The 10,498-nt window shown below is 42.4% G+C and overlaps 1 protein-coding gene across 1 annotated transcript; it reads left to right on the forward strand.

Moving 5' to 3' along the window:
- Positions 1–6,318: 6,318 nt before the first annotated feature.
- On the forward strand, positions 6,319–7,685 carry LOC144328047 (uncharacterized). The gene has a single exon (XM_077930577.1). The coding sequence runs from the start codon at positions 6,319–6,321 to the stop codon at positions 7,324–7,326; it is 1,008 nt and encodes a 335-aa protein (XP_077786703.1). The 3' UTR covers positions 7,327–7,685.
- Positions 7,686–10,498: the final 2,813 nt, after the last annotated feature.

Consider the following 10,498-nt stretch of genomic DNA (forward strand, 5'->3'; position numbering starts at 1 on the left):
CAGTTTCAAAGGCAGCCCCACGTAGAGCGAATTACAGTAGTCATGAGAGCTTCATCTCAGTATCTCTCTGAATGCCAGCTGTTGGGGTGCGAACAATGAGAGTGGGGAAAGAGGTGGTACCTCCATGTCTTTCTTATGTGCTTCCTAGAGGAACTTAGTGTCAGGAAAAAGCACCAAGGCAAAAGCCAGCTCCAGATGGCTGGAATGCAAACCAGGATGTTGTGGTTTGCAGATGTACTGTTGGAGAAAAGGTGGAGCCTATTCTCTGTACTGAGCACCGGATGTTAGCTCAGTGTGTCATCTGACCTGTGCTGGAAGTGCAGGGGCGGAGTGTGTCTCTTCTAATGGAGTCTGAAGGGTACAGACACGTTTCTCTGTACTGCTGAATGGCAGGAATAAAAAGTCATGTAAATAGACTCCTGTCTGTCTCATTTCCCCTCCTGGGGGGGGGGGGGGGGAAAGCTGGAAGAGAGTAGCAGAGGGTGTGTTTTTCTCACGACTAATGAGAAGAATCGCCGGGTTTGTTTACCTAGTCTGCCGGGAGTCGCAGACGGATGGTAAACACAGTATCTCGCTCAATTGCCTCGGGGAGGCCAGGTACCTCTGCCTGTGAGCCAAGATACTAACATATGGCAGCCTTCGGATGGTTGCGATTCATCGGACATCTGCGTGAGAGGCTGGTGGATTGTCCTCCTCTGCTCCAAGGGAGAAGGCAAGCATCTGAAAGAAGCCAGAGGCTCAATAGATGGCTGGTGGAAAGACGAGGTGTTTTCCAAGCAACAAAGTTCAAGGTATGCTGCATTTCGGGCTAAAATTGTGAACGCAGTTTGATTAATTCACTGGTTCACGGAGCTGCGTTTCAAAGAAAACAAACGCTCCGGGAGAAGAGGCCTGCAGCTTGGAAGCTCAGCCTGCATTCCACAAATTCTTGTGGTTTAAGATAAGAAGTCCTGTATGCACTGTTGCTAAGTAACGGAAAGTTGGAAAGTTACTGGCAAAGGGGCTGGACTGTGAGTGTGAGCCTGGGAAAGCGAAACAAAACCAGAGAATGTTTTGGCTACAAGTTTACGTGCTCTTGGAGGGACTTTCCAAAGCAGCCAGAGTTTAGCTGCCAGGTGCCAAAGAGCGTAAACAGCTTGCAGTCTGCCTGAGAAAGAAAAAAACAACTGTTGGATTTTACAGTTTGTTTGAGAGTGTGAGCTGGAGGCTTTGGCTTCAAGATGGATGCCAATAAAGGGGGAGGGCTGCCTTACCCACCTCCCTTAGATAATGACAATTATTCATCTTGGTCTGTAAAGATGAAGGCCCTGCTGCAGAATCAGAGGCTTTTTGATGTAATTGAAAACCCCGTCCCTGCAGCACCAACCGGAGGTTGGGAATCACGGAACGTGAGGGCCAGGACTGCTATAATTCTGTGTGTCTCAGATCAGCAGCTTGTGCATATTCAGCATTTAGAACATGCGAAAGAGGTTTGGGATACGCTGCGTACAACGCATCAGAGAGATGCTGGTTCTTCAGCGTTGCTGTATTTTGAGAAGTTGACCAATCTGAGATTAGCGCCTGATGGAGATGTTCAAGCGCACCTGACAGAAATGAAGTTTCTGCGTCAACAGATGGTGGAACGCAATTTCCGTCTACAGGAGGAAGTGTTTTGCTTCATGATGATAAACAGCCTTAATCGGACTTACAAGGTTGTTGCCAGTCAGCTTGGTTCCCTACCTGCGGCAGACCTGACCGCGGAGAGAGTGTGTGCGGTGGTCCTGAATGAACACGACAGACTTGCTGCACTGGAAGTGAAGGACAGGGGGAGGCAAGAACAGAGTTCAAATCTTCCCACTGCTGATGCTACTGGAGAGCATGCTGTAGCATTGAGCGCTGTCCGATGCTACAATTGTGGACAGACTGGGCATCTACAGCGAAACTGTAAGAAGCCGCGTCAGTCAAGAGGGGCAAAGAGCAGCTCTACGAAGCCTGAGGCATCAGGCAAAAGCCATTCCAAGTGCCAGGTGAAACCTGCAAAGGCTATGATGGCGAAAGGAACCACGCCAGATGTTGGGAACGCCTTTATAATCGACACTGGATGTACAAAACATTTGTGCCCACACAGAAAACTGTTTTCGACGTTTAAGAAGCAAAGCTTCACTGTGAAACAGGCCAACGGTCAAGAGCTGGAAGCGACCGGGATTGGGACTGTGTATCTTGAGAGTCTGAACTTGACTATAAGCGATGTTTACCTGGTTCCAGAACTGAGATTTAATCTGCTGAGTGTGTCGCAGATTGCAAAGAAAGGACTAAAACTGTCCTATGATGCTAAAAGATGCAAGGTCTACAAAGATGGAGAACTGTTTCTTACTGCCAGAGAGAAAGATGGACTGTATTTGTTGACTTTTGATCAAAGTGATTACATGAAATGTAATTCTTCTGATTCTAACAAAATTTCTCTTACAGGTGTGACCAACTCGAACACCAGGAAGGTGGTCAAGAAGGTCGACAGAGCATTTCAGCGGGTGTATGCTGATGTGATTGGTCCTCTAGAACCATCTAGAGGCGGTGCGAAATATTACCTTGTGTGTGTGGATTGTTTCACAAATTATTCTTGGGTCTATTTGATGGAGAAACCGCAAGAAACTTTAGAAAAGTTTCAGGAGTTTTGTGACAAGGTTAAAAATATGCATGATGCTAACATTGATTGTCTTTTCACAGATGACAAACAAGTTTTTCTGTTACAGAAGTTTCAGAAGTTCCTGGATGGAAAAGGGATAGACCACAAAGTTTCTGTTTCGCCAGAAGCATGGAACAGGGGGGTCTGTGTAAAAGTGAACAAAGAATTGCAAAAGGGGATGCATGCGCAATTGCTGAGTTCACATTTGCCACATGAATATTGGGCCGAGTCGCTAGCGTCCTATCTTCATGTGTGGGTGAGAAAAGTCTCAACAGAGTTGGGATGTTCTCCTTTTGAGAAGCTGCTCAAAAGAAAACCTTCTGTTGCCTATTTTAAGGTTTTCGGGTCTCATGTGAGGACAGAAGCTCCAGGTGGAGTGAAGAATGCCAGAGGCATTTTTGTGGGTTATGAAAAAGGTTTCTATAGAGTAATTTTGTCTGAATCTGGTCAGGTGATTCTCACAAAGTTCCTAGAGAGTGCTCCAGAAAAAGAGCGGGTTGTAGAACAAACATTTCCCACAGAGAGCAATTCAGATGATGATGATTTTTCTGATGTCACAGATTACAGTGGTACTGATGATGATGACAGTGATAGCTCAGAGAGTTCAGTTGTAACAGTCATTGAGAGAAAATCTCACACAATGGATAGACCTTCACAGATGAAGGAAGAACCACTGTTAACCAATGCTACTGGTTCTCAACAAAGTCCAGAGGTTGAACCAGTGAGCAGAGATGATCAGCACCACACACGCAGGTCTGAGAGAGTTACAAAGGGTGTACCACCAAAGAGGTACTCAAAAGAGTTTGCTAACATAGCTGTTGCATGTGTTGCTATTGTTAACAACTCAAAGCAGGTTAAAGCAGTGTCTAAGTCAGAGACAGACACAACAGAGAGTAGCAAGCCAAGGTAATGCAGAAGCACTCATTCCTTGGAAGCCAGACAACCAGAGAGGTACACTGGTGAAACCAGAGGTGGGGAGTTCCAAGGGTGGAACTGAAACAACAGGGGACTGTTATATGTATAACAACTGTTTGTTTTCTTCTCTGGATCATGTTTTGCCTATTGATGCTTTTGGGGGAGGATGTCAGGAAAAAGCACCAAGGCAAAAGCCAGCTCCAGATGGCTGGAATGCAAACCAGGATGTTGTGGTTTGCAGATGTACTGTTGGAGAAAAGGTGGAGCCTATTCTCTGTACTGAGCACCGGATGTTAGCTCAGTGTGTCATCTGACCTGTGCTGGAAGTGCAGGGGCGGAGTGTGTCTCTTCTAATGGAGTCTGAAGGGTACAGACACGTTTCTCTGTACTGCTGAATGGCAGGAATAAAAAGTCATGTAAATAGACTCCTGTCTGTCTCATTTCCCCTCCTGGGGGGGAAAGCTGGAAGAGAGTAGCAGAGGGTGTGTTTTTCTCATGACTAATGAGAAGAATCGCCGGGTTTGTTTACCTAGTCTGCCGGGAGTCGCAGACGGATGGTAAACACAGTATCTCGCTCAATTGCCTCGGGGAGGCCAGGTACCTCTGCCTGTGAGCCAAGATACTAACACTTAGCTGGGGAACTGGATGAAACAAGATCATGCATTAAAGGTGAAAAACTTCTGGGAAATGATGTATAACGAGATGAAAAAAATGTTGAAATATACATTTATTAAGAAACCAGAAGCATTTCTACTGGGCATTGTAGGAGATGATATAAATATAAAAGATTGTAAGCTGTTTTTATATGCAATGCCAGCAGCAAGAATATTGTTGGCACAAAAATGGAAGCAAGGACTTCCGGGACGCCGCGGCCACGGAAAGGAGCGCGGGGCAACTCCTCCGGGAGAGCCTCGAACAGCACGGAGTCTAACGGGGGTTCACGAGGGCTACGTGACCCCAAAACCACAGGAGGACTATCCTGGGGGATAAAGCACCCAGCGACGCTGCCTGGGCTCGCCCATGTTGCCGGCGTTTAACAGGGCTGGAGCTGCAGCGTGAGGGGAAGCACCAGACGCCATGCTGTGAAGCCTCAAGCTCCGAGGGAAAGCGGCGGACCTCCAACAACAGCGGAAAAGCTGGGAGGCAGTATTAAAACTCTGCAAAGAATGCAGAGGGGATAAGCGAAAGTAGCAGAAAATACCTGAAAACAAGGGTCTTGAAACAAAGGGAATTTCAGCAGAGGAACCCAGCGGAGAAGCAATTTGTGGCAAAAGAAGGAGGAATTCACCACTGGCGGTAAGAACGAAAAAGAGTATAACAGAAAGCTGCTAGATAGAAAGCAGAGTAAGAAAGTAACCGCTAAGTGAAGGAAGGAATATCCTCGGTAACAAAGTATAAAATAGGAGCACTAAACTATAAAGAGTCGGAGACAAAGTAAGCAGTGAGACTTTGTTAAAGCGAGACTCTTTGGCGGATTAGAGAGGTGGGGGAGGAGGCTTTCTGCCTCATCCGGTTGTGGTTACAAACGACGGGCTCAGAGAGAACGGCTTTTTTGCACCTCCAGCTCTTTGTCAAGTAACGATTGGAAGGGGAAAGTGTGAAAACAGTGGGAAGAGCTTTGTGTCTCCCCCCCAGTCTGCAACGCCGACAACGTGAGGGCAAAGAGTTTGAATGATGCCTATATGAGTTTGGACAAATAGGGGAGGAAATTATTTTGAAGACTCGGCTTCTGACATCTGCTACTTTGGTCTGCTAAGCTGTTCTGTTCTGCTAAGTCGGTTTTTGTTATGTTTCTGCATGTTTTGTTATGTTTCTGCATGTATCTGGGACTTAAAGGGACACGCGCCTTAGAATATACAGGGGAAGTTTGAAATTAACTATTAGCACAAAGATCATTTCACGGAGGTCCCTCACGTCTCTATTTTGAAAAGCCTTTGCTGGCTTCAGAACCATCATAAGAACTAAGGTTCTTCTTTTAAAGAAGAACAATCTGAGTGAGAGACTGCTGGTGTCCTTCTACCGAGGCTCCATAGAGAGCATTCTTACATACTGTATTTGTGCTTGGTTCTCCAGTTGTACAGCTAGGGAGAGGAAGGTGCTCCAGAAGGTCATAACCACAGCCCAAAGGATTATTGGTCATCCTCTCCCATCTTTGGAAGAACTGTACGGTTCCCGTTGTCTTAGGAAAGCAAACAACATCCTGCAGGATTCATCTCACCCGGGACACAGTCTGTTTGCACTACTGCCTTCTGGCAGGAGATATAGAAACATCAAGTCAAGGACAAATAGACTGAAAAACAGTTTCTATCCAAGAGCTGTGGCCTTTTTGAATGCTGTAACTCGATAGTGTGACCTGGGAGTTTGATGGGTGTTGGTGTGGGTGTGGCTGGAATGTGGTTTGTTTGATTGTTGTTGTTGTTTTGCTTTTGTTGTTTTTAAGGGATGGCATCCAATTTCGTTGCACTTGTGCAATGTTGCACTTGTGTAATGACAATAAAGAATCTATTCTATTCTATTCTATTCTATCATATCAACTCCCAAGAAGATAAGGTTTGTAAAGTTCGTAAAGTCTGGGTGTACCGAGGCGCCCACAACCTGTCAATTCACCCCAACGCCAACCTCAATAGCTTACTAGAACTGACTTGAGAACTGGTGCCCTACTTTTGGAAAGGCGCTAGTGAGGCTGGCTAGTGAGGTTAACTTTTACCCCTGTTCTTGTCGAGACGTATCAAGTGGACAAAATGACGAATGGTGCAAAAAAGGGGGCGGCAACGCCAGCGGAAAGGAGATCGTCGAGACAGGAAGACGGCAAGGAAATGAAAGAGATTAAAGACTACAACAGCTTGATGGCTGAAATAAGAAAAGAATTTAAAAACAATGAACAGTATATAGAGAGAAAACTACTTGAAGTACAAGAGAATCTGGATAAGAGGCTGGAGGGGGTGGTGGGGGAATTGACAGGAAAGGTTAAAGATCTATTGGTAAGAACTAAGGCTCTGGAGGATTCGGTGAAGAGGGTGCAAAAAGATACAAAAAACAGTAAGAAGGAGGTGGATAAGATAAGAGCAGATGTTAAAGAGATAGAAAAGGTGCAGGATGAGTTGTTGGACAATATGGCCATGACTCAGATGAGGCAAAATCAAACTAATTTGAAACTGAGAGGTATACCAGAGATCCCAAACGAGGATATTAGATCTAAAGTGATAAAAGAGCTAGCAAGTTGGCTAGATAAAAAAGAAGACGAAATAAACTCGTATTTGGTAAACATTTTTCGAATAAGGTCAAGAGTGGATAAAGTTAAAAAGAAAAAACTGCCAGGAGACGTTATTGTTATGTTCAACACGATGGAAATAAGAAATGAAATTTTGAAACAAAACCACATCAAAAGGTTATACATTGGAGGAAACCCAATTATTAACTTTAAAGAAATTCCTTCGAGATTTCTTCGAAGAAGAGATCCATACAAAAAATTAACAATTCAATTGAAAAAAATTGGGATCTTGTACAGATGGGAGTTTCCGGAGGGCATTTCATTTTATTTCAAAGAAAAAAGGTTTAAGTTAAGCACCAGTTTAGAGCTCCAGAAATTTACGAGGAGATATGAGAAGGAGCTGGGAAAGATAGACGTAGAGGAGGAAAGGGAGGATTATCAAAGAGACGAGGAAGGTGAAGAGAGTGAGGAAGAAGATAGAGAAGAGAGTACAACAGGTGAAAGGGAAGAAGAAGAGAAGGAGGACGAGGAACAGTAGTTACCACTTAGCTCAGACAAATTAGACAGACTAACAGTAATAGATGGTTTTAAAAACGATAAGTTGGAATGTGAATGGTTTGAATAATAAAAATAAGAGGAATCAGATTGCACATGTATTAATGAAAAAGAATTGGGATTTAATCTGTCTTCAAGAGACGCACGTAATAGGCAAACATAAGAGGGTACTAAGTAATAAAAGATTGGGAGTTGACTTTGTGACCTCTGATAAAGTTAAGAAAAGAGGGGTTGTAATATATATAAAAGAAAAATATGAGCCGCAATTACTGTATAAAGATGAACATGGGAGAGTGGTGGTGGTACAGATGGTATTTCATGGAGAAAGAATAATTGTGGTGGGATTATATGCACCAAATGATAAAAAATCAGTTTTGTTTTTTTCTGAATTAGAGACTATATTGATGGAATGGATGGATCAAAAAATGATACTGATGGGGGATTTTAATGGGGTGGTGATGCCAGATATAGACAAGCTAACAAAAAGAAGTGATAAGAAGGAGGGCAAGCTGCCTCGATCCTTCTTCGATATGGTCAATAATTTGGGGCTGACGGATGCATGGAGATATAAAAACCCTACTGTGAAACAATTCACTTTTTTTTCAAACCCGAATCAGAGTTGGGGGAGAATAGACAGCATCTGGGTCTCGAGGGAAATGATACAGAATTTAACTAAGTCGGAAATTTGGCCACGAACTATATCAGACCATAATGCGGTTTCGATTGAGTTAAAAGGTAGAGATGATAAAACAAGCAGATGGAGAATGAATGAATTCCTCTTCAATGACCAAAAGATTGTAAATAAGGCTATAGAAACAATTGAAGATTACTTTAAATGGAATTTGAATGGAGAAACCACTGTAGAAACGGTGTGGGACGCCGGAAAGGCGGTTATGAGGGGATTCCTGATTCAGAAAAATAGCCAATTGAGAAAAGAAAAGGAGAAAAAGAAAGAGCAGATTATAACACAGATTATGGAAAACGAAAGAAAATTAATGGTTAATCCGAGTGAAGAGAGTATAAAACAGAACCTAAAATTATTACAAGCTAAATTCTCCACAATAATTAACCAAGAGATAGAATGGAAAATCAAGTGGATGAATCAGAGGAACTTTGAATCTGCAAATAAGATAGGGAAATATCTAGCGTGGCAGCTAAGAGAAAGGAAGAAACAAAATACGATTAGTAAAATAAGAGAAGGAGAAAGGATTGTGGAAGAGCCAAAGGAAATAAAAAGGATATTTCAAAAATATTATAAGGATTTGTATAACAGAGGAAAGGAAACAGAAAAAGAAATAGACCAATATTTGCAAAAATACCATCTTAAACAACTTGCAAAGGAAGAAAAAGAGGTTCTAGATCAGAAAATCACACAGGAAGAGATAAAGAAGGCTATAGGAAAGATGAAAGCCGGGAAGGCGCCAGGACCGGATGGCCTCCCGGCTAAATATTATAAAACATTAATAAATCAGATAGCTCCAGTGTTGGGAGAGGTGATGAATAATATACTGAAAGAAGGAAGGATCCCTAAAACTTGGAAGGAAGCCTATATTATACTGATTCCCAAAAAAGACGTGGATAATTTGGACGTTAAAAATTATAGACCAATTTCACTGTTAAACAACGACTATAAGATATTTGCAGACATAATGGCGGAAAGGCTAAAAAGGGTTATGATTAATAAAATACATAAAGATCAAACAGGCTTCCTTCCAGGGAGACAACTACGGGACAATGTAAGGAATCTGATAGACATTATTGAATATTTGGATATGAATATAGATAGAAAGGCGGCACTGGTTTTTATAGATGCGGAAAAGGCATTTGATAACATCTCGTGGGACTTTCTAAAGAGGAGTTTGGAAATGATGGGAATAGGGGGGAAATTTAGAAGGGGCATAGAAGCAATATACAAAGAACAGAAAGCAAAGTTGGTCATAAATAATACTACAACAGAGTACTTCAATATTTATAAAGGGACCAGACAAGGCTGTCCCCTGTCCCCCTTATTATTTATAATAGTGTTGGAAATACTTAATGAGAGATTGAGGGAAACAACGAAAGTGAGGGGGATCAAGGTAGTAAAGAGAGAATTTAAAATCAAAGCCTACGCAGATGACATTGTGCTGACCCTAGAAGAACCAAAGGACAGTGTAGAGGAAGCCTTACAAAAAATTGAGGAATTTGGAGCCGTGGCAGGATTTAGAGTAAATAAGAGCAAAACTAAAATGTTGGTTAAAAACTTAACTAAGGAAGAAACGACAGAATTAGAAAGAAAGGTAGAAATTATGGTGGCCAGGAAAGTGAAATATTTGGGAGTGTGGATCACGGCTAAAAACATAAATTTATATAAGGACAATTATGAAGTTACATGGAAGAAGATAAAGAAAGATGTGGAAATCTGGGGGAGGATGAAACTTTCCTTTTTAGGAAGGATAGCAGTGGTCAAAATGAATATCTTGCCGAGAATGTTGTTCCTATTTCAAACTCTCCCAGTTATTAAGGGTGTAAAACAATGCAAAGAATGGCAGAGAACCCTGGCGAAATTCATCTGGCAGGGGAAACGACCACGGATTAAAATGAAAATACTGATTGATAAACGAGAAAGAGGAGGTTTTGCCCTACCAGAATTGAGTGTGTATTACGAAGCAGCATGTCTACTCTGGTTGAAGGATTGGATAAAATTAGAGAATAGAGACCTATTAGATCTGGAGGGGTTTAACAACCGGTATGGGTGGCATGCATACCTCTGGTATGAGAAAGTGAAAGTTCATAGAGCTTTTTTAAGCCATATATTTAGAGGACCTATATATCAGATTTGGGAGAGAAATAAAAACCTCATTGAAAGAAAGACGCCCTGGTGGATCTCACCAATAGAGGTCTTAACGATAAAAAAAAGCCAATATGGAGGGGAAGAGTGCCACGTATGAAGACTTGGTAAGAAAAACAGAACAAGGGCCCAAACTCAAGCCTTATGAAGAAATAAAAGATCTATTCACTGGCTGGTTACAATATCATCAGGTGAATGATCTGTTAAAAGAGGACAAAAGGAAAAGAGGGTTTGACGATAAAAAATCAAAGTTTAATATAGAGATAGTAGAAGGTAAGAATAAAACATTGTCTAAAATATACGATATGCTATTAGAATGGCATAC

This window comes from Podarcis muralis, chromosome 6 (genome assembly GCF_964188315.1).
Source record: "Podarcis muralis chromosome 6, rPodMur119.hap1.1, whole genome shotgun sequence".
In the NCBI taxonomy this organism is placed as follows: Eukaryota; Metazoa; Chordata; class Lepidosauria; order Squamata; family Lacertidae; genus Podarcis; species Podarcis muralis.

Bases quoted from the DNA above. Each gene is read 5' to 3' on its own strand.
- LOC144328047 (XM_077930577.1), top strand. From the start codon at position 6,319: ATGACGAATGGTGCAAAAAAGGGGGCGGCAACGCCAGCGGAAAGGAGA.